The sequence below is a fragment of the Hippichthys cyanospilos genome, chromosome 22 (assembly GCF_059441005.1).
Source record: "Hippichthys cyanospilos isolate Australia breed blue-spotted pipefish chromosome 22, RoL_Hcya_1.0, whole genome shotgun sequence".
In the NCBI taxonomy this organism is placed as follows: Eukaryota; Metazoa; Chordata; class Actinopteri; order Syngnathiformes; family Syngnathidae; genus Hippichthys; species Hippichthys cyanospilos.
Genome location: NC_142390.1, coordinates 2,896,694 through 2,920,291, shown reverse-complemented (window position 1 = coordinate 2,920,291; position 23,598 = coordinate 2,896,694). Strand labels below are relative to the sequence as shown.

At 43.6% G+C, this 23,598-nt stretch overlaps 3 protein-coding genes across 11 annotated transcripts in view; 1 reads left to right on the top strand and 2 right to left on the bottom strand.

Moving 5' to 3' along the window:
- The window catches only part of osbpl8 (oxysterol binding protein-like 8), a 30,178-nt gene extending 18,957 nt beyond the window's left edge, over positions 1-11,221 (bottom strand). For 6 of the 8 annotated variants that reach the window (XM_088406489.1, XM_088406490.1, XM_088406493.1 and 3 more), the window contains exons 1-3: positions 10,960-11,221; positions 6,094-6,142; positions 4,073-4,179 (exon numbers count right to left, since the gene is read on the bottom strand). In XM_088406489.1, the coding sequence (XP_088262615.1) occupies positions 4,073-4,129 (57 nt within the window). In that variant the 5' untranslated portion in view covers positions 4,130-4,179; positions 6,094-6,142; positions 10,960-11,221. Of the gene's footprint in view, positions 1-390; positions 504-4,072; positions 4,180-6,093; positions 6,143-10,959 lie in introns of those variants that run through there. The other 2 variants (XM_088406497.1, XM_088406498.1) reach the window with 2 other exon arrangements.
- A 777-nt stretch (positions 11,222-11,998) lies between these two features.
- On the top strand, positions 11,999-18,913 carry zdhhc17 (zDHHC palmitoyltransferase 17). Its single transcript, XM_088406320.1, has 17 exons — positions 11,999-12,138; positions 13,519-13,622; positions 13,691-13,813; positions 13,881-13,958; positions 14,335-14,479; positions 14,663-14,727; positions 14,845-15,007; positions 15,075-15,200; positions 15,403-15,545; positions 15,643-15,745; positions 16,111-16,233; positions 16,362-16,424; positions 16,538-16,631; positions 16,739-16,822; positions 16,892-17,049; positions 17,145-17,239; positions 17,542-18,913. Exons 1-17 carry the CDS (start codon positions 12,076-12,078, stop codon positions 17,678-17,680), a joined length of 1,869 nt encoding a protein of 622 aa, XP_088262446.1. The 5' UTR covers positions 11,999-12,075; the 3' UTR covers positions 17,681-18,913.
- csrp2 (cysteine and glycine-rich protein 2) lies at positions 18,910-23,516 on the bottom strand. 2 transcript variants are annotated; one of them, XM_088406321.1, is made up of 6 exons: positions 23,376-23,516; positions 22,048-22,164; positions 21,555-21,723; positions 21,040-21,169; positions 20,855-20,948; positions 18,910-19,070 (listed from the first exon to the last, which is right to left on the bottom strand). In XM_088406321.1, the coding sequence occupies exons 2-6, from the start codon at positions 22,157-22,159 to the stop codon at positions 18,994-18,996; spliced, it is 582 nt and encodes a 193-aa protein (XP_088262447.1). In that variant the 5' UTR covers positions 22,160-22,164; positions 23,376-23,516; the 3' UTR covers positions 18,910-18,993. The 2 variants fall into 2 exon arrangements, with proteins under 2 accessions (XP_088262447.1, XP_088262448.1); XM_088406322.1 differs by lacking the exon at positions 23,376-23,516 and adding an exon at positions 23,305-23,364.
- Between the last annotated feature and the right edge of the window lie 82 nt (positions 23,517-23,598).

Here is a 23,598-nt window from a genome sequence, read left to right as displayed (position 1 = left end):
GCCCCTCCCCTGGTCCACAATAAAAATCTCAAGCGTGATAAAAAGGTTGGGGACTCTAGATGAATGGTTCCTCCGCTGTCAAAAGACCTAAGATATGTTTCTTCTGCCAATATCCTTGATTGGCTAAATTTATTGGTCAGAACCTTGCAGCAGCAGCAATATTCCTCTATATGCATGCGGTTCTCAAGCAAAACTGTGTTCCCCGCAACTATTTACAAAATTTTGAGTGGAAGGTCTAGTAACAAACAAGGTTTCACAACAGACAATTCTACAATCATAAACATGCATCGCTCAAGCGTGCCTAACACGCCACACATCCGTCACTATGTTTCCTGTTTGCTACTTTGTCCAAGGCCCTCTCACAAAAAGGCAGATAAGAGAAACGCATACCGTTTGGAGCTTGCTGCTGCTGTTGCCGCGGCGGCGCGCTCCGACCGAGTTCGCAGCCGTCTTCAACTGAAGGGAGGAGACGAGACAGGGAGCCTCACTCGATTTTTCGCCCTCTCCTTCACTAAACGTCCTCCTGTGTTTATTTGTTGCCTCACCCCTCCCTTTTTCTTGCGCTTTTAACGCAACCACTACTGGCCTCTCTGTTGCTGTACTTCTATTTAATTGGATTCTTTATTACATCACAAACCAGCCTCTTACTCTTTCTGTTTTTTTCAAGGGGGAAAAAGCATCATACAAATCATCAGAGTGCCACAGAAATAAGGAAGTGGGCGTTTTCTAAAGAGCTGAAGTGGAAGCCACAATGTGGGACCTTGTCTAGTATATGGAGGCAGTTATTGGAGCGCTTATGCGTCCTGAGGGACAGCCTCCTCGTGCACGTGTTGACTGAAGCCTTTCTGAGCCAATAAAGCAAAGCGACCACATCAGCCCACAGAAAGACACGTGCGCGACCACCCAGCGGCGGTTATCGTGGAAGCAATAACGCAAGCTTGAATGCGGCTAGCGCTCACATTCACCAGCCCAACTGTTTAACGCCATAAAATTGTAACTTCACATAAGTGATGTCAATTACAGATAGGCATTGGACTACTATTTTGATCTCTCTTAGCAGTAGTTAATTATTGAGCAGAGGATGGATGAAATAATAATAATAATAATAATAATGGAGTAGATGGAGCTCATTTTCACCAAAGCTGACACCTGTGACTACAACAAACACAATAAACACTGGGAAACATCAAGAGTAGGATTGACGTATTTGACCCTGCCCAAAAATGATTTTGGCCTTTAAAATGATGTTCATAACCCATTAATGCCAATTAGTCGGATGAAAACAAAACACATTTCATTGTCGCACTGCGATAACATACGAGGGAAACTAAGATTCAGTTACTAGTTTAGCATGAACATGTCAGAGAAAAAGGTACAAATGTGGATTTTTTAAAATTCTAAAGTAAAAGCAAATGTTTGCAAAAATTTCATTTTAACTCAGCCAGCCATTTTCCCTTTAAAGAAATGAATAAAGGTCCCGAGTTTGAAAGTCTAAGACTTTTGACAAATAGATCCAAATATAGCTTTAAAGAATCCCGATATTCAATCCCTAATTATAATTAGATTTACAGATTTTTTTTTAATACAAGTGCAGTCTAGTGTAAGTGCAAGTTGAAGATGCAGGGGGATTTTTTTTTTTTTTACACATCTAGAGGAGCAAAAAGTGTTTCATGAGACTTTGCTTGCTCATCTCTCGCTTTTTACCGATTTAGAGACATTTGCACACCCCTGTGGAGACATAAGGGATTGTCAATATTTGCCAATAAACAAAGTGAGAAGCTATCAGTGTCAGTCGTTGTATAATTTCTCTGTTTGGTAGTGGAACTAAAGGAAACCACATTGTTGGTACAACATGACTACGAGTCACATGTTGCATCTTGCGCTTGTAAATTTCCATGTTCATTTTTAGATCTCTATAAATGAGTAAGCCAAGGTGAAACAGAATTGTAGGATATTGGATAGGATGAATGGTAGGTGGGAAAATGTAGGAGTTGACACAAGTGCTTGAAGAATCAACAAAAAATGGAAAAAGAAGGCTGCTCTGATAAAGAAATCGGGATCATACCTAGTTAAAATGAATAGTAGTTGGTAGCAACAATATTTGACTGTACACGCTGAAATATTTCCAGCAGTGTTTCTGGGTGTTGAATTGCTGTGTACACAATTGCTTGCTATTTACACGACAGATTAGGTTACGACGGTGACATGACATGTGACTGACATGAGACAGCATAATGTTTACGGAAAAAAAAAAAATTGTATGCGTCATCCCATCTAAGCCTGTGCAGCACTTTTTTTTCCCTTAGCATTAAGCCAGTGGACATAACAATGTTACGCAGCTGTAAATACAGGACTTAATGTATTTTGAAATGTACTGAGGGGCTTCAAATAGTTACATATCTATTATTTTAATGAAAGCGCAGCTTTAATGGCTGCCTTTTTAGGCAGAGCACACACATCCATGTCCTTTCTACCAATGACTGAATCTTTGCAGCCATCCTTACGACGGCGGCGTCAATAAATCCATGTTGTTGTGATTACTGGTCTCAAGCCCAGCCAGAATCTTAGCACTAAAAGCCTAACGCCTATAGGGAACGATTGCCAAGGTACTTATTTTTTTTCTAACCCCCCCTCCTGTTTAGTTCAACTCATTTACTTTAGTGCAGGGGTGTCAAACTCATTTAAGCTTGCGGGCCGCATGGAGAAAAATCTATTCCCAAATGGGGCCGCACAAAATCAAGGTATATATTTTATAACTTGAAGACAACAATTTTAAATGTGATCATCTTTTTTAATACTGTCCAAAACAGTACAACGTCACAATCAATCATTAAACATGAACTAAATTAATGAGTACAAACCGCCAAAATGCCAAAATGTGCCAAATGTAATTCATATGCACATATTACACTGTGGAAAGTACTTATATATTGCGTTACGGCCCCGTTAATATAATTTTTAATGCCGTGGGAGGAATAGTCTTGTTTTCTTTTCAAATCAAGAGCAAAGTCATCGATTTATGAAGCAACTTATTGGTAAATCATGTCATAGTGACTCCTTTGCAAAATGTTTTTAAGTTTGTAATGGATGCACATTGTCATTAGGGAATCAAATTGTCGATAAAAATAGCACAAAACAGGCTGCTGTTTATTCAGGTGGAGCCACTTGTCATTTTTCCTCATATCCTCCTGAAACTGAGCAGTTTTGCATCCGGTCCTGTGTCCATTCTGTCTCAGCAGGAGAGCAATGATAATTGCATTTTTTATAATGACTTTTTTTCAAGCACCCATCATTTCCACAATCGGCGAGGCATTGAGACAACGCATCCTGCTGTCTCCAGTTGGCATCGCCGCGCATCATAATGCCTGATTAGGTTGAACCATACTGCCACAATCAGCATCCAAGGCAGTTTGATAAATTTCTTAAAAAGGTTAGCAATCAAAACAAAGAGTTTATTGTCCATTTGACTTTCAGAAGCCTTCAGTCGTTAGCAGCCTAATCGTGCAGACACTAAAAGAGTGTGTTAATAATTATTCATGCCATGCTGAAAAACTCAATGCAAGGGCGAAGGGCTTTAGAATCTGCAACCCAATAATCCCACTGTGTATCTTTATTGTGTGATGGCTTGAGTGAGAGATGCAGTGATGTTATCAGGGTATCTGCAATTATAATTGCACTCCCACTCACTGAAAAAAAAAGCTACAGGGGGATTACAGTGGAGGTGAAATGCAAGGACAGAACGGCAAACCTGAGAGCCGAAAGAACGGAAAGGCACTTTGGAGCTCCCATCAGTCACATTAGAGACTTTATGGAAGTGTGTGAAATAGATTGTGAGTTATGTGCACTGCCAGCCACGAAAAATGAAGTGTATAGCCATCATTGGCAGTAAAAGAGATCAGACACAAGTCGCACACCACTTTTTGTTTTTGTTTTTTTTCCATTCAAAAATGCTTTGCACAGGTAAGGAGACACTAGGTTGAAAAATATATGTTTTAAGTTGTTATCTTGGAAGTATTTGTGACACTTCACTTTGGGACTGTGGCCAGCATGTAGTGTTTGTGTATGGACTCACCAAAGTAGTCTCTGTCTCCTGTTGGGACTCAGAAGAAGACTTCATGTTCATGGTCATGTTCAAGCTGAGCCGGGGGGCCTGTCAGCGCTCCTCAGATAAGTGCATATCTGCGGAAAGTGAGGCAACGCAAAAGGGTTACCGCTGCAGGAAATGATTACAGCCGCCACTGTCAACGTGTAGATTCTCCTCACTCAACAAACAACATTTCTCAGATCTGCCAATCTGTCATCTGTTTCCTCCCGGAAATTCAGAATTTTCTTTCCATTTGCCTTGAGCTTGTTTCCCCATATAGAGATTGAAGCACATGTTTAAAAAAAACACACACATGCTCTCTGCTTCCAAATTGAAAGCTAGATAAAAAGATCACCAAATCATGTACAATGTTGAGGGAAGTAAGAATAAAAAACGTGGGCAAGGGGTAATCTACATTGGTTGCTCCAATTAAATCATGTGGTTGTAACCCAGTTTGGTGCATGCTTGAGGGAAAGTAAATGCAATACTCCATGTAGGTCAGTAGAGAAAGAATATTAATCAAGACCAATGAAAGGCCAAAAATGTCAACCAAAGCTCTGTTTAAGGGCAGCAAATCAATCAATAGAATATAAATGTGGATGTCGGGGGATGAAAAATATTTACCAAATAATGAGGGGTGTGCACACTTTTGCAAAATTGGCGGTGGCCTACTTTCTATTGGTACCCAGAAAAAAAAACATGTCTGCAACTAGCAAATATTTAAATCATTCATTCATGGGTTGATTTTTCTTTTTTTTTTGGATTTCCATCCCTCATTTAAAAACAGTACTTTTTTTTCACCCAATTGGAAGTGCAAAAAACTTTTTTTTGAAATTGACTTCTCGTCTTGACTTCAGTTTGTTTTTTCCCCCGATAGCCAAAGAAATTCTGTCGAACCACGCCCACCATTTTTTGATATAGCAGTTCATCGTGAAATGCAGCGCTGTTTATTAACACGATAGTGCGATATTTGTCAGAGAGACACGTGAAATTTTGCTGCTGACAACCCAAAAACAATTTATGAAGCAGCAGAACATGAAATGACCACAAAGCAAACTATCAGCCATTTTAAAGACATATTTTTACATCCCAACATCCAATCCCTGGTACTTATTCATATTTTTCTGGATTCTGGATTGCATTAAGTGATTGATTACTGTAGGTATTATCGTAATTGGTTACTTTAGTACTTAATTTAGTACCAAGCGTTTTTAGGCACTCTTTCAGCTAAACCTTGAGAAGGACTGAATGTATAAAATATATAAATAAGCACCAAGAAAGTCTGGGCTGTTTAAAAAAAAAAAAAAAGGTAGAAACACGTCTTTGGGATTGAATGAGTTAAGTACGGTTCTCCAACGCTGAGTTTCATTATAATATCAATTATTCCTCAAAGGAAATCATTTTTAATGGTTGCGACGATGTTAAGAGACACATTGCGATTGGATGTGAAACTTGACAGTTTTTGCCAAATGAATGTGACAATATGCGCTGAGTGTCACCTTGCCATATCCCAAATCACACCATGCCGAGAAGAGGAGCGACGCGCGGAGGGGAATGCTGATGAGACGGACGGCACGGAGCGAAGGACTGAACCCCGGCGAGGTGTCAAGGAGACTGTGATGACCTCGTGTTCAAATCCTCTTAGCGGCGAAACAATGCGGCGGCTTTTTAGCCGTGACTGTGGACATTTCGAGGAAGGGAACAACGCACTCACTACAGATGCGCTGTGAAAATGCATTGTGACGCACGCCGCTTGATTTGAATGTCTCTGCGAGTGTGTGCGGAAGAGAGCGGCGATATCTCTTACATAACACCAGAAGAGCGTGCGGGAGAGGGAACGCAGGTGCCAACATGTGTACCGCCTTTGTATTCAAAATGTTCAAAGGGTATAAAGGTCTCAGGTTGACATGTGTTTTGACTCAGCATTTGTTAGCAGTCGAGCGACACGAACGATGGAGATAAAAACAGAATTCCGCGGCGTGCACGTGTGCAAGAGAGCGAGGACCTACCTCACGCAGCTTGGGCAGCAGAAGCACCATAATATTCACAAGACAGACCCTGGAAGGAGGACAAGATACAGAGAGAGAGAGAGAGAGAGAGAGACAGAACAAGGGGGAGAGAGACATTGAGATGACATCACCATATTTTGGCCCGCCTCCTGTAAAATGAAGGCTGCTGCTGTAGGGCTGCCAGCGTCTGCAGGAGACAAGCAAAGAGCACTCTCCTTGTGTGTGTGTGTGTGTGTGTCCCAGTTATAATATCTATGTCTGGTACAAGCATCGACGTCCAAACCTTATTTCTATTTGTGTGGATGCATAAGAAAAATGCGACAAATAGCTTCTTTTTGAGCCACTGGATGACAGGTGTCAAATTCAAGGCCCAGGGGCCAGATCCAGCTCGCCTCATCATTTTGCGTGGCCCTCAAAATGCTAATGACCTCACATTTTTTGGCTAAAATTCCAAATTTGCATGTTTTCATCAACTTTTACACATTTTTGGTTACCAATACACCTTTCTGAACAGTTTTTAGCCTCTGATGGCCCTCTGACAGAAATTAAAACTACAATGTGGCCCATGATAAAAAATATTAGATCAGTGTTTCTCAAGACACCCCCCCCCCCCCCCTCCCAACAATTATTAAATATTTTGGTATCCGGTACTGGCAAGTTAACTTTGCCAGCCTATTGAATATCACTGCGTTCTTTTTCACCCTGTTTGTCTGCAATTTTAGTGTCATGAGGAAATCAATATCATTTCCTGAAGTCAACTTCCCCAAACAGACATACACTAACACAATGTGACAGTCATCACCTGTGATGACCAACTGCATATTTTGCAACACTTAAACTTTTAGCGGGTGACAGTGAATTAATATTTCCATATAAAAGAAGATTAACAAAACGACACCGTGCTTTTTTGCATGCACATAAAACCATGTTAGACAAATGACTAGCCAAAGTTCAAAACAACTTCCGGCGCCGTCGCGAGTGGTAGCCTTTCCAGCAGCTCCGTGTTATTTTGTGTTACTTTTCGTTCTTTTTCTATGGATATGGACTTTAATTCTATGGATATGGACTTTAACGCACAGAAACGCGTTTACACGAGAAAGCAACTCCTTGCCCTGAAAAAGTCCCGTGCCGGTGAGATCCCACATTTACCTGACGAGGTAAGGAGACCTTATCGTGGCTGCAGAGCTGGAGCCAAGCTAAAGGCTAAGCGGCTAGCGGCGAAGTGGCGATACAAGCCTTCTGTCCCGTCTGTGATCATGGGAAATGTGAACTCACTACCAAACAAGACCGACGAACTGGCTGCGCTGGTGAAAAATATCAGAGCCTACAGGGAGTGCAGTTTGCTGTGCTTTACTGAAACGTGGCTCACGGCTAGCATCCCGGACGCCAACGTGGAGCTACCCGGCTTCAGCACAGTTAGGGCAGACAGAGACACAAAAGCCTGCGGGAAACGGAAAGGAGGCGGACTCGCTATGTACGTGAATACAAGATGGTGTAATCCCGGACATATAAATACAAAGATTTCCACCTGCTGCAGGGACATCGAACTTTTGGCCGTAAGTTTGCGTCCCTATTACTTGCCTAGAGAGTTCGGAACCGCCATTGTGGTCATTGTTTACATCCCACCGCGCGCCAACGCGGACGTAGCGTGTGACGTCATCCACTCCGCTGTGGCTAAACTACAAACACAGCACCCCGAGGCCATTCTGTTAATCACTGGGGACTTCAATCATGTGACTCTGGACAAAACATTACCTGCTTTCTTCCAGTATGTGGACTGTAACACCAGGGGAAATAGGACCATTGACCTGCTGTATGCAAACATTAAGGATGCATACAGTGCTACTCCACTGCCTGCACTGGGGAAAGCAGACCATAACCTCATTCTGCTTCAGCCCCACTACAAACCAAAAGTGAGGAGGCTACCAGCAACCACACGCTCATTCAGGAAGTGGTCTACTGAGGCAGAGCAGGCTCTGAGAGACTGCTTTGAATCTACAGACTGGGATGTACTGCAGGGGTCACATGGGGGAGACATTGAGGAGGTGGCAAACTGCACTACAGACTACATCAACTTCTGCATGGACACTGTTGTTCCTGTAAGAACTGTTCGCTGCTATGCTAACAATAAGCCCTGGATCACGAGCGACATCAAAGGCCTTCTGAACCTGAAGAAGAGGGCCTTTAAAGACGGTGATCAGCAGGAGCTAAAGCGGGTGCAGAGGGAGCTCAGAGTCCAGCTCCGGGAGGCGAAGGAGCAGTACAGGAGGAAATTGGAGCGGAAGCTGCAGAACAACAGCATAAAGGAGGTGTGGGATGGAATGAAGACTATCACCGGCTGCAGCACAAAGCGGGGTGCTGCCATGGAAGGAGATAGGGGGAGAGTCAACCAGCTGAATAACTTTTTCAACAGGTTTGACCACCCCCACTCGTTCCCACCCCGGAGTACTGCAGCTTCCCTCCTAGCTCACCCTCCCCCCCTAGACACCAGCACAGAGGAGGACATCCCCCCCCCACCCAAGATCACTGCAGCCCAGGTGTGTGGAGAGCTGAGGAGGCTGCGACCCAACAAGGCAGCAGGTCCAGATGGAGTATCCCCGCGACTGCTGAAGGCTTGTGCGTTGGAGCTGGGAGACCCTCTACAGCGCATCTTCAACCTGAGCCTGCAACGGGGGAGGGTCCCCCAGCTGTGGAAGACATCCTGCATTATCCCAGTCCCAAAGAAACCACGACCGGAGGAGCTCAACGACTTCAGGCCGGTCGCCCTGACATCACACGTGATGAAGACCATGGAGCGGTTGCTGCTACACCACCTGAGGCCACAGGTCCGCCATGCCACTGACCCCCTGCAGTTTGCCTACCAGGAGAAGGTAGGAGTGGAGGACGCTATAATCTATATGCTACACCGATCCCTCTCTCACCTGGACAGTGGCAGTGGTGCAGTGAGGATTACTTTTTTGGACTTCTCCAGCGCCTTCAACACCATACAGCCTCTGCTGCTCAGTGGTAAACTGACAGAGATGGGAGTAGGCTCACACCTTGTGGCATGGATTACGGACTACCTGACAGGCAGACCCCAGTACGTGAGACTGGGGGGCTGTACGTCCGACACTGTTGTCAGCAGCACAGGAGCGCCACAGGGGACCGTGCTGTCTCCTGTCCTGTTCACCCTGTATACGTCAGACTTCCAGTACAACTCTGAGTCCTGCCACGTGCAGAAGTTTGCAGACGACACTGCTATCGTGGGATGTATCAGGAGTGGGCAGGAGGGGGAGTACAGGAAACTGATCCAGGACTTTGTCTCATGGAGCGACGCTAACCATCTGCACCTGAACACCACCAAGACCAGGGAGATGGTGGTGGACTTCAGGAGGCCTAAACCCCATCCGGAACCAGTAACCATCAAAGGAGAATGTGTAGAGTTTGTCCAGACCTACAAATACCTGGGTGTGCAGCTGGACAATAAACTGGATTGGACTACCAACACAGAAGCTCTGTGCAGGAAAGGACAGAGCCGACTGTACTTCCTCAGAAGGCTGGCGTCCTTCAACATCTGCAAAAAGCTCCTGCAGATGTTCTACCAGACTGTTGTGGCGAGCGCCCTCCTCTACGCAGTAGTGTGCTGGGGAGGCAGCACCAAGAAGAAGGACGCCTCGCGTCTGGATAAACTGGTGAGGAAGGCGGGCTCGGTTGTGGGCACAGAGCTGGACAGTCTGACAACTGTGGCTGAGCGACGAGCGCTAAACAAGCTGCTATCAATCATGGACAATCCAACGCATCCACTACACAGCATCATCCACAGACAGAGGAGCTGCTTCAGTGACAGATTGCTGTCACTGTCCTGCTCCACGGACAGGCTGAGGAGATCATTCCTCCCCCATGCCATGAGGCTCTTCAACTCCACCCGGGGCAGTAAAAGCTCACACTAAACTCTAAACCTCATACTCTGCACTGCACTATTCACTTTATACAAGCACCTTAATTATACTTGCACTAGACTCCAACGATTCACACTATTCTGTTTACACTGTTAACAAGCACCTTAAGTATACTTCTGTACTGGACTTATGTGTATCTTGTGTACTTTATTTCTCATATTTTATATCTCGACTTGAGGATACTGCTGGTAATGTGAATTTCCCTACGGGGATGAATAAAGTATCTATCTATCTATCTATCTATCTATCTATTTGCATAGTTCTTTTGAAACTACTAATCGGATATCAGCATCCTTTCTCGGCTTTATTACCAGACCTAAACAGCTCATGAGAAGGGAAGAGTATAAAACTCCATTTGCCTGGCAAATGGACAAGTTTGCGCTCAACACGAATTTGGCATGGAAAGTAAGGTAACCATTAATTAACATTGCAAATCGTAAAGAGCCCATGGAGTGTACACAGCCGAGGACCAAAATACTCCTTCTCTTGATTTACCTAATCAAATAAGGATAGAAATATAGTAATATCGAATGCTCTTTATTACAGGGATACTTGCACAGCATTTAATGTCTCTTTTGACGTCGCTGCGAGGCATTACATAAACGAATATGCATGTTGCATCTGCAGGCGGCTCCAGAAAGGGAAAGTGGTAACACAGCACCGATGTGCAGCAGGACGAGTGCATTGTGTGTGGGAAGTCAGGTGAAAACAAAGCAAGTGTCTCACGACAAGATGTCAACAAAATATCCCCTTGCAGGAAGATTGATGCAGGGTTTACTATCCCAAGATTATTACATAATAGCACATTCTGCTTGTCTTGTGCAGAGGTGACTCCAGCGTAAACATTAGCATAGCTAGCTGGCTTTTTGTGTGACAGCTGCTTGAAAAGCCGTGCAAATGTGCGTCATTTGATATTTTTGGTACTCACCCGTGGCGAGAATGGCTTAAAGGAAGAAAATGCGTCTTAAGTCAGCGTCTTCCTCGAGAAGGATTTGTTTGAGTGATGCTAACTATTTAGCCGACGTTTAATATTCACAAGCGAGGGTGGTCGTCATCACTTTTTTGCTGTTCAGCAAGCTCCAATTTGTCCCCATATTAATAAATACATGGTAAAAACTATACATATGATTGTTTGAACGATGAATAAAAGACATTTAGTTAACCTGTAAACTGCTACTACACCGACTGAGGTGTCAAATTCTGAAGGAGTGAAGATACAAGAATAACAATACATGTAATAATTTCCGGTTTGTACTTTCAAAATAAAGGTCCAGGACAGAAACTTGTGAATTTGGCTTCCACTCACAATCATACCAAATATTTACGTTAATGTTGTTAATAAATTTAAATTAGTTTTTGTTTTTACTTCTTTTTTAATTTGCGGTTTTATAATATTAGTTTGTAATTTAGCTCTTTATTTTGACATTTTGATGGTATTTATCTGGTTTTTGTTTCCTTTTTACGTAACTTGACTAGTATCCGAGCGTCTCCTTTTGATAATACGGACTGTTTCATACAGTAATTCGGTTTACCTAGCTATAATAAGGTCAGGTGTTCATTTTTATGTACTTAAAATAAAAATAAAAATACGATTTGAATGTAATTAATTAAAATATTTTTGTATTACTCAATAATAAATCACGTCATATTAGGATTAGTGTATTTATAGTTTCGTGATTGAAACTATACTTATTTTTGCAACATTTTGCCAAACAGTTTAAAGAAATGCACGCGTTAAATGCTTTTGTGTTTATTTTATATGATTATTTACTCGACCTGTAGCAGTCATTTTAACAAAGTAACGGCGACGTCTTGTGGCAGTATTTGTTCATTACATGGCCTTAAAATTTCCAGTATCAGAGCGGTATTAATTTATTCATGCAGTATATGGAAATTATTTCAGTTGATAAATGACACTATTATAGATTCAAATGACATTAAACAATACGTTTGTTTTTTTTGACAGCCCCGCCCTTCCCGCACATCTCATGCCCCCTTTGCAGCCTCCCTTGTCCCACAATGCACTGCGGGCCTCACCACCAAGATGGCTGATGTCATGGAGGAGTATGAGAAAGAAGCTGGCTGCGTCCCTATTCTCCATCCAGAGGTACGTTTCGCACGCTTGTCTCTCGGGCGCGTACGATCAAGCACATTCCTAAATTAAATGTTGTACATCGACACGGATGTTCTTTTTATTTTATCGTGTCCCCCACGAAGAACCAATGCCCCCTGCATTAAAGCTTGGGGGGGGGGGGGGGTCAGGCTGCTACCGATGCTAAATGCGCTAACGATAGCCCCCCCTCCTCACACACACACCCCTCCTGCTGCATTACTCGTGCACACAGTAGATGCTCATGTTTTTACGTGAAAGTAACTGTTTCCTCGATTTGTTTTTTAATTTGTGACAAATGGACGACCGCTATCGCGTATTCTAAGCGGTGCGTTTAAGTGTCGTTAGGAAAAAACGTACATCCTCAGTCGAACGTCAGTAGCTCGGGAGCTACATTGACAGGGCTAGTTGGGATATATATGTTTCAAGCATTAAAAAGCCCACCCTTTATGACAAGATGTTGCATGCATTTTTTTTCTTTTTTATCATGCGTCGTCAAACACTTGCACTTAAACGCACCAATCCCACGCCGTCCATCAAAGTAAAATATCGAACATGATAGCCGCTGCGCAATTTGATTTCAAAGCCATATTTTTCTCGAACCAAAACGCGATCATTGTGTTATTTACACTTTCCTAATTGTTGCTTGTTGATATATGTACTACTTGTTTATTTGACCCCCCCCCCCCCTCAATTTGAAAGGGGTGTCAGTGAGTCTATTGAAGTACCTGCAATGACTTAGCATTGGCTCATCAAACAAACTCTTCTTTGAATCAAAGATTAACTTTTGACACAAAGAGAGGTGTCTTTTGTTTGTTTGCCATTTGGCCAAGACAGGGGCGCACAGTTATAATATCAATGTATACACAAGAGAATGATTTGTGCATAAAAGTACACATAACAGAGCATCTAAGATTACAATACAACTAGTTCCTCTTAGCTTTTTCTTTTTGATTATGTGTAATAATGACATAATAACTTCCTGGTTTTGTCAACCAGGCACAGACTAATACAACAAAGGGATGTCATGCCCCTCAAATGGTATATAAGTACCATAAACCCCACCCAAAAAAAATGTGGTTCTAAAACGGAAGGAGGACAACACTTCATTGTGATCATTTATCGCTGCAGTGCCAAATATATTAACTTGGTGGAATTAGGCTGAAGAAACCACAGCTACGTGGCAGATCTGGTTGACAAGGTGTCGCTGCGTGCCCCAAGTCTGAACGTCAACACTTTCTGTCAATCTTTAAATCCAAATTTTAAAAAAGAGGCCTCGAATGCCACATTTTGGAATTGCACCAATCTTTTTTTTTTCCATCCCAAAAGTGGCATCATGCACATTTTATAGCTTTGTTGCTAATGCAAACACTTTAGGAAATCAAGCCTCAGAGCCACTTCAACCACGGCTACAATGAGAACGTCAGCCGCAAGAACCACGTGGACGACTACAGCACATGGGACATCGTTAAAGCCACGCAGTGAGTGCAAATAAAACTTTATGGGGTTAATTCATCAATTCGCCCTAACGATACTTGATCTTCCCCAGGTACGGCATCTTCGAGCGATGCAGGGAGTTGGTGGAGGCCGGATTCGACGTCCGGCAGCCAGACAAGGAAAATGTAACGCTCCTCCATTGGGCCGCCATTAACAACAGGGTAGATTTGGTCAAGTGAGTCTGCCTCTTTCTGCTGTTCTTTATAATGAGGCGCTAGGCGCTAAGAATACTTTTTCCTCAGGTATTACATATCAAAGGGGGCCATAGTGGACCAGCTCGGAGGAGACCTCAACTCCACACCGCTGCACTGGGCCACCAGGTTTGTTATGCCTTTGTGTTCAGTATGTGAATTATTGATTGTTTGTCCTCCACCTTCCATTGACCTTTAAAACCCCCCATAGTCCTCGTCTTCGTCTGCATGACTGGGGGGGGGGGGGGGGGGGGGGGGGGGGGGGGGGCAGTAAGTATATTTGGCAGTGTCTGCCTTCTGTTTGTTTTTTTGTTTAACTTTAATTTGAAATGAGATACAAAATAAAATCTATCTAGCTTTCCATCGGTCTAATTGTGATCCATCCATCCAAAAACCAACCATCAGCTAGCTAGCTAGCCAGCTAGCTATCTGACCCGCTCAGCACCCAAACATATTGTAATTTTGACTCCGGTGAATTATGTTTGATTCCTTTTTTGTCTTCCAGACAAGGTCACTTATCCATGGTGGTGCAGCTGATGAAATATGGCGCCGACCCATCCTTGATTGACGGCGAGGGCTGCAGCTGCGTCCACTTGGCCGCCCAGTTTGGCCACACTTCCATTGTTGCCTACCTTATCGCTAAGGGACAGGTCAGATGTGGATAATACTAAATAATTGTGATTCTCAAATCTGGGGTTTTCTCACAGGAATAAAAAGCAGGATTTTTACAATTGGCTTGTGCCTCTCTTCTCCACCGGAGGGAGACATTCCATTAATCTTCATGTTTCCATCTTTTGTTGTTTGTTTGTATTCTTGCATCAAATGCATGACAGGATGTGGACATGATGGACCAGAATGGCATGACTCCCCTCATGTGGGCGGCATACCGGACGCACAGGTGCACAAACACACGCGTCGGCTTATCTAAAATTGATTAATAGAGCTTTGACGTCTATAATTGTCAATTGGCACTACTACACAGTGTTGTCTCATACGAACCTACGTAATTTCGTAGTGTGGACCCTACCCGGCTGCTACTCACCTTTAACGTGTCGGTGAACCTGGGCGACAAGTACCACAAGAACACGGCGCTGCATTGGGCCGTGCTAGCCGGCAACACCACCGTCATCAGCCTGCTGCTGGACGCCAACGCCAACGTTGACGCGCAGAACATCAAGGTACTAAGATGGTCCCGCGCGAGTTGGCCGCGGCTGCGAGGCTCAATTTGCATGCCGTATGTTGAAGGGGGAAACGCCGCTCGATCTCGCCAAGCAAAGGAAGAACGTGTGGATGATCAATCACTTGCAGGAAGCGCGGCAGGCCAAAGGTTACGACAGCCCGTCATATTTGAAAAGACTCAAAATGGACAAGGTGGGCACGGCTCTTTTCGATTCGCGAGTATGAAAAAGAAACAGGTTTCTGTCAGATTTTTTTGGTGGCCTTAGTTCTCAGACGCTTGTTTAATTGAATTATAATTATGTTCTTTTAAACTCCAAACAGTCTTTTAATATAATCAAGAGGTATTTTCTTTTCAATTCTTCACCTAGTACTTTATTTTGTGGTGTCCCCGCAGGAGGTAAGACAGAAGGTGATGCTGGGAACGCCTTTCCTGGTCATCTGGCTGGTGGGCTTCATCGCCAACCTCAACATCAGCTCTTGGCTCATGAAGGGCCTCATGTACGTGGGCGTCTGGGTGGCCGTTCAGTTCCTTTCCAAGTAGGTTTGGGCCAGACTAATGCCAGCGTTCAAATTTGATTGAAATGACGGCAAATGTTGCAAATAATTGACCCGAGTTCCCACCTTTTCCTTCCAGGGCTTTCTTCGACCACTCCATGCACAGTGCCCTCCCTTTGGGAATCTATCTGGCCACCAAGTTTTGGATGTACACCACTTGGTTCTACTGGTTCTGGAATGATATCCTTTTCGGGTTTGTCGACGGACTCGGGTGACGTTCGCCAACCTGCGCCGAGCTCTTAAATTGACAGATGGCTTCTCGCGGCAACCAGACGGCCGGCAGTTAGCTTGCGTGTGCTGCGCCGGCTAATTATAGGGGAGGAATTAGTGGCGACGAGAAGTTAAAGCTTCCTCCTCCTTCTATTGAATCAGACATAAACAAGGTTGTAAATTGGATTTTACTGCTTTTGTATGAGTTAGACAATTGTAACAGTGGGCTGTGCTTTAATTTATACGTCCTAAAAAAGCTTTGTTTCATACCTCGCCTCCACATTGTAAATGAATTGATTTGGAGTGTGGCTGCGTTCCTTAAGCTAAGCCGCCACATCTCCCCTTCGCCACGGTGCACGTGCCATTCCTCATAAACACGCTGGCCCTCTTCTACAACTTTGGCAAATCGTGGAAATCGGACCCGGGCATCATCAAAGCCTCCGAAGAGCAGAAAAAAAAGGTACATGTTCCAATTTGGGTCATTTTGAAAGCAAAAGAAATGCAGCGCGGCAGCCGGCCTCATTACTGGGTTTGTGCAGCCATCTTTTTCACCGATCGCCGAATTGTGCTTTCTTGCGTCCTCCACAGACGATTGTGGAGCTGGCCGAGACGGGCAGCTTGGATCTCAGCATCTTCTGCAGTACTTGCTTGGTAAGCCAGGATGACTTTTTTTTCCCTCCGTATTCAAGGAGAAATAAAACCATACACTCATTGACGACCACAGACGTCAAAGATGCGTATCGTGTCCATTTCTCCCCGTGCAGATACGGAAGCCAATCAGGTCCAAGCACTGCGCCGTGTGCAACCGGTGCATCGCTAAGTTCGACCACCACTGCCCCTGGGTGGGCAACTGCGTGGGTACGTCGCCGCTCATTTTACACTTGCCCCTCTTGAGCTGATCCTTGAGTCTTTTGAAAACAAGAACAGGAAGTGAGGTTTTTTTTTTCTTTCTTTCTTATCCGCAGGAAGCGGGAACCACCGTTACTTCATGGGTTACTTGTTCTTCCTGCTGTGCATGATCTGCTGGATGATGTACGGCTGCATTTCCTGTGAGTGCCTCCTCCCGTCAAATTCAGTGACACCGTGAAAGGTTCTAAGCGCGTTTACAACCGGTCCAGACTGGAGGATCCACTGCGGCACCTCTTACGCCAAAGACGGCCTGTGGATCTACCTGAACCAGATCGCCACCTGCTCGCCGTGGATGTTCTGGATGTTCCTCAACAGCGTCTTCCACTTCATGTGGGTGGTGGTGCTCATCATGTGTCAGCTCTACCAGGTCCAGACGCCTCGTGGGAATTCTCCGTCGTCTCGCTTGGGTATGATCTGCTGACACGGCATTTTTTTTTCTTCTTCCTTTTTCCTCCACACTAGATCGCCGCTCTAGGAATCACCACCAATGAGAGGATGAACGCTCGGAGGTACAAGCACTTTAAAGTCACAGCCACGTCCATCGAAAGCCCCTTCAAGTAAGTTTGATCGAATTGGATTTCTTTTTTTTCACTGTACACTTGATTTTAGAAGTGCTTCATTTATAACCTGATTAAACATTACACACAAGGATTGATTGATAAGTTGATTTGTTGGTTTTTATGATATTTATGTTTTTGACTCAACTAGGATCTAAAATGCCTGGTACTAAATTAATTAAGTATCAAAGTAATGGATTACCAAGCCATAAGTACTATAAGTAATTAATTAAATAATAATAATAAAGTATCTTTGACGTTTATAGCCGTCAATGGCAGTGAATGTTTTTTTTTTTTTGCAGCCACGGGTGCATCCGAAACCTCATCGACTTCTTCGAAGTCCGCTGCTGCGGCCTTATCCGGCCGGTGACGGTGGACTGGAGCACGCAGTACACAATAGACTACGACCAGACGTCAGGTTCTGGCTACCAGCTTGTGTGAAGCCACAAAGCGGCGGAAGGTGGGGGGGTCCACATTTGTTTGGAGAATCAGAACCCCCCTTGGGACCATCACGCAAAAACATGGGACAGGTTTGGCATGCTGTCACCACTATTAGAGGGAGATGGACAACAAAAGGTCCCAAAAATCCAAGCAGCTCTGGTACCAGTAGAGATGCAGTTGCCGTATCCCCTCCTCACTTTATTCATCTTCTTATTTCCACATAAGGGAATGTCTTTTTATCAAGAGTTCTGGACCGGCAAATATCCTAACAGAAAAATCAAACGTGTCACAGGTATATTTATTGAATATGTATTTATCAAAGAGATGCTCCATTGTTTGTTTGTTTTTTTTTTTATATTAAGAGTATACCTGTAGCTGTTGGATGGTGTATTTATTATGGATTATAGGACAGGAAGGTTCATTCCATGTGTTTGTATCAAAAAGCTGTAAAGTCTTATGATTTTTTTTCTTTTTTTTTTGCCAACAAACTTGCACTGATTTTTTTTTTTTTTTTTTTGGCTGTTACTGAACAAAAGGGCCCAGCGGCACCTATTTCCCCGTTGTTTACTTTTCCCGTATGTGAGGCGAGTGTAAAGAATGTGTACATAAATAATCTGAAACTTCATTTTTATTTTTCCTGTCTTTGTCAGTGTAGTTTTTTTAATTCATTATGAGAGGGACAAAATGACAAGGACATGAAGTGACTCTAGCTTTTAGTGATGTCCAGCACTGGTGTCCCACACTTGCATGTATGATGCCCCGCCCCTTTCCCAGGCCACTGTATATACTCAGTGTTATGTATTGGCAAATGTTTTTATGAACATTCAAATCCGGTGTCGAGTGAATCCCTCCAATGTGTATTATGTTCCATGCTTGTGGACTGTACTCATCTTTTTTTTTTTAATTATTATTTTTTAATGTCATTTATCAGTTTGTTGTAACACTGGATGTACAAATTGTAAAGCAAAGATTTTTTTTTTTTTCTAAAAGCAGAAATGTGATCAAGCAAGATGGGCCCTTTTTTTTTTGCCTATCGACATAAAAAAAAATCTTTCAAGGAAAAAGGCAGATGTGTTCTAGGGATATACAGTATATGAAAACATACACGGTAAAATAAGATATCATTTCCAGTGCCTCTCTCTTGCCCACATCACTTTAACTCCGCTTCAGATGTACAACATACGGGCATGGTTCAGTTTTAATGGCTTTAATAATAAAAGAGTCAAATGTGAACTTTTATGTGGGGTACTTTATTTTGAGTAAGATTTAAAGAAAACAAATAATAGAGTGGTGCGTTAAGGAGGTTGGTGGTGTCACTCAGCATGGACCAGGGCGCCCGCTCCTTGGCCGAAACCAAATCCTTTTGGACCAAAGTTCTTGGCATAGCAAGCTGCAAGGAAAATGTATTAGAATGTATGACACACAAAGATTCTTGCAGCCTCAGGCAGTTTAAACCAGGGGTCTCAAACTCCAGTCCTCGAGGTCCGCAGACCCGCATGTTTTCCTTCCTGCTCTCTTAAACACACCTGATTCAAATGATTAGGATCGTTTTCAAGCTCCTGCGGAGTTTGCTGACGAGCTAATGATTTGATTCAGGTGAGTTAGTGACAGAAGCATCAAAAACATGTTCATTCGTTTATGCTTTGTTTGGCTTCATTTTTTTTTGCGCTGACTCTGGCCGCTGTTGGTACTTGATTTTAGGTGAGGAAGGAAGGTGTGGCTTCATTTGGGAGCCGTCACCGCCCTCGGCACACATGTTGCTGTGTCTCTCTGTGAAATGTGGCCCACGAGTGTCTGTAAGTTGTACTTTCTTTCTCAGACTGTTCTCATTTATGATAATATGGCCAAAATTTGTTTGTTGATGCAATAACTTGTGACTGTGGGTAACATGCCAGCCAAATGTTATATTGTGCTGCTTTGTGGGCTTTTAGTTTGTTTGTTTGTGCCAGGTATTTCCTTTTGCTGTGTGTTCGCAGATGTAAAAGTTTTGCATTGAAAAGTACTCATTGAAATGATTAGTGTTTTGTATTCGGTTATATAATTGATTTAATGCAGGGATGGGAAAATCAGGTTCAGAAAGTAAAACAACAAAAAAGCCACAGTTTGGCATGTGGCTTCACTTGACAGGTAAGTTGATTAGAAGCACCTGTGGCTAAATGCAAACTCTTGCTGGGGTGTTTACTTCCTGAACCTGGATTTCCCATCTCTGGTCATTTGTTTACATTTTTGTACATTTTGAGGCCGTGGGAGTGTCAATAGTTGTTCATCTCTGCGTGCCCTACAATTGCAACTGTTTAAACCTGTTTGCCATAATTGGCTCGTATGTTTGACACCACTGCTCCGATATTTACAAGTTTCACTCATCTTTCACGGTTGGCAGAATATTGCAAACATGGTTGGTATCATATGAAAAATTGATTTTTATTCCTTACTTAGAATAACGAGTTTGTTATAGTATGCGTTGCGTGTATGGCAACACTGCCACTCAACGGTCACAGTTAGCATTACAGTGCTCAATTGCCTTAATATTAGAGAAGTCTAGTGCTTAGGGTTGTTAAGGGTCTCATAAAACAAAAAAATTATTTGACGAGATTTTATTATTTGCTATTTTAAAAGATGAAAACTCACGTGCATGGCACTGAAGGAGATACATATTTGGCAGCAACTTTTTGGGGCGAAATTGACCCAGTTTGTTGAGAGGAGGTGTGCAATTTGCAATTTTTATTTTGTAAACTTCATTATGGCTGAAGCACCAAATATACTTATCAAATCGAATCGGTTGATGAATAAAAAGGGCACTTATATTCGGCTTGAATCATTTTCTGTGTGTCCTTTTGTAGGCCTGTTTGCTTGGTTGACATGGAGATAGTCGGGAAAACAAAATGCGTGTGACTGCTTCGTTTGTCCGACGTAAAGACATTCTTCACAAATCACATTTCAAGTTTGAGTAATGAAATGTTGGAGCTCGTGGTTATTTTTATCACTTGTGTGTTAAGTCAGAGGCAGTCATTTATCACCAAAAGGAAAAATAGGAGTTAAAAGTATGTAAAATTGTTGAATAGCAGCGCAAGGGAGTCATGGGATGCTCAGGATGCTTTTCACCACGTCAATAAGAAAGCCTGTCGACCATTTTGTTGTGTTTTAGTGCATGGGAAAAGAAGTTTTAAATGTCACCTTTGCAGTAGATTTCCCCTTCGTTTTCCGTCTGGGTGGTAGACTCCAGGCTTTTGCCGCATTTGGCGCAGCGGAAGCAGTTCTTGTGCCACAGCTGCGGGGCAAAAACGAGCGGGATGACTCTTTGGATTTCGACAAGCAGAAATATTAAGGGTTCAACTTAGAATCTAGGGTAGGAATGGCACCTTGCCAGCGCCCATAATCTTCTCCGCGGCGTACACCGAGTCGCCACAGCGAGCGCATTTTTCCGATCCTCCAAACTTCTGGGCAAATTTGGATGGGTTGGAGCTGGTGGTGGGCCTGTGACACTGCGACCTGTTGGGGGACAGGGGAGAATGAATGAATGAATGAATCCTTTTGTGAGCCCGGTGTCGCTTGTTACATCAGACAACGCTTTGATACTAATGAGCCATGGACGCCTAAAGGTCGGATAAACACGTTGGCCGTTATTGGTTTTACTATGCAAAAACTTGACTTGTTATATTTTCTGTGCGCCCCACAAGTCTAAAAACAGTAAAACATCTCAGCGGGCGGCCATTTTGCCTCTTGCCATCAACAAAGAATGACATCAGAGTTGCAAATCACTGCTCACTTGTGTGCAGTCATGTGATCTTGCCAAACTGACCTGTGAATGTTGTTTACCTGAGACGGGTAAATATTGCTCATTTTTGCCGCTTATTTAATAATCCACAAGTCTTACTGCTCCGGTTTGATTCCCAGTCGCTCCCCTCGGTCCATGTTGAGCGTGCCGGCCCCCTGGCCGTAGCCGTAGCCCTTTGGACCGTACTTCTTGCCGTAGCACGACTTGCAGTAGATCTCCTGGTCGTGAATGCTCACCGTGGTGCTGTCCAGGCCTTTCCTGCACACCACTAAAAATGCACACAAATGGACTATTATTTACAGCGAGTAGTTGAACTTTTTTAGTCTTATTTCGGGTTTTGCCTTTGAGTGATTTTACTCATCGGGACCGGTGTGACAAGGGGCGTCTTTGTGAAACTTTCCCAGGCAAAATCTCCAACGCGTTTGTTTCCCGGCCGGTACCGAGCGCTGCGTGACGACTGCGCCTTTCCAGCTGAGCTGGTCGGCACAAGTCCCCGCATTCACCCTGGCATGATCTCAGCGGAACAAAACAAGGGCCCCCCACACAAAAGGCGCTGGGCCCAGCCCGGCCCGGTTATCTCATAGGTACTCACTGCAGAGAAAGCAGCCCTTGTGGAAGCTCTGGCCGTCGCACTGCACCTCCTCAGCGTGGTACACGGTGCCGCCGCACGCCGTGCACTTGTTGCCTCCGCCCCAGTTCGGCATTGTGGCTGACACGCATGATATAATCACAGAAAATTGTTCAAGCCTTTTACGATTTGTCGTTTTTGTGCTACACTTGTATTACTGTGTTGTGTTTCAGTTGCAGTGACAGTAGAACCACATACATGGTGTTAACTTTGAGTGTAAATACAAATACAGAAAAAAAGCAGACAGTGGTAGACCAGCGCCTGAAGAATGATGGACCAGAAAAAAAAAAAGTCAGTTGCCCACCTCTAGCAATTTCATCCATTTCACTTTCCAACATGAACTATTATGAGCCCTAATGGAAAATTCCATGAATGAGACCAGAGTGTAGTAACTTTCTACCCTCTAATCCTCACAACCTGGGACTAAAGGCCAGGATAAATTGGACTCAATACCCGAAGGAATGCCTCTGGGCGAGCTCGACCGCAGACCCTCAAGAAACATGACATCACAATCACTCTGTTGATCCCGCGGCACTCGCGTCTGGCTGTAATTATCGACCCTGCCCCGCTCGCCCCGAAATGTGTCCATTTGATGTGATGACATGACTTACTATGCGATTATCAGGCCAGATGCTGTTGTCTTTCTCGCATCTGGATCAACACAATGCCGGGCTGACTCAAGAGCATAATAGACTACAGAAAGAGTCCAGAGTTTACTCTAAAATGACTCGTTTGCAACATTGATACTTGTTTTGTTAGCCCTTCTGTGGCGTTTTGCATTGATCATTAGCTTTAAGGTAGCTGATGATGTATGTATATTGTACATATGTAATTCTCACTTTTGTTTACTCCGGGCTTGCACTTTTGGGGGGCACCCAAGTGTAAAAATAATTTTAGATGCGAAATTACATCAATCGTTTAAGTAGATATATTTTTTTAATTTTCAAACTTTTTGGCTGTTTGAAACAGCAAGGTGACGGCACGTTGAAATTGTAAGGATTTCTTGTAGCACCTTGTAAAACGTACGAGAATCACTGCATAGAACTCTTAATTAAAAAATAAAATAAAAACAGTGCTAGTATTTTAAAGGTATTTCGGCATCCAGCATGTTTACGTCCAGAAAGCAATGCAAAGTAAGGGAACCGTTTTGTTACGTTCACGCAGATTACGTTAAAACGAGATATAAAGTAACCGTCAGTTTCAATAAATAACCACACGTACCTGCGAACGTTCAAGTTAAACAACTCGGCATATTTACTTAGAAACCGTACGGTATACATTTAGTAATATACCTTGTTAGTAGATGTAACTACGCAGGCAGTTCCAGATGCAAAGATGACAAAATTCCAAAGGACTACGTAGCGTCGTCTGTGCCTTGCAGTAATGTCTCAATGACGTAGCACAGTACTCGTTTTTACCCACGGCGATATGGGCGGGGCTGGACTGTGAACGTAGCACTGGCGTGTTCAGGAACTGTCGAAATTTTAGCAGTTATCCTATCGTGAATAAAAGTAC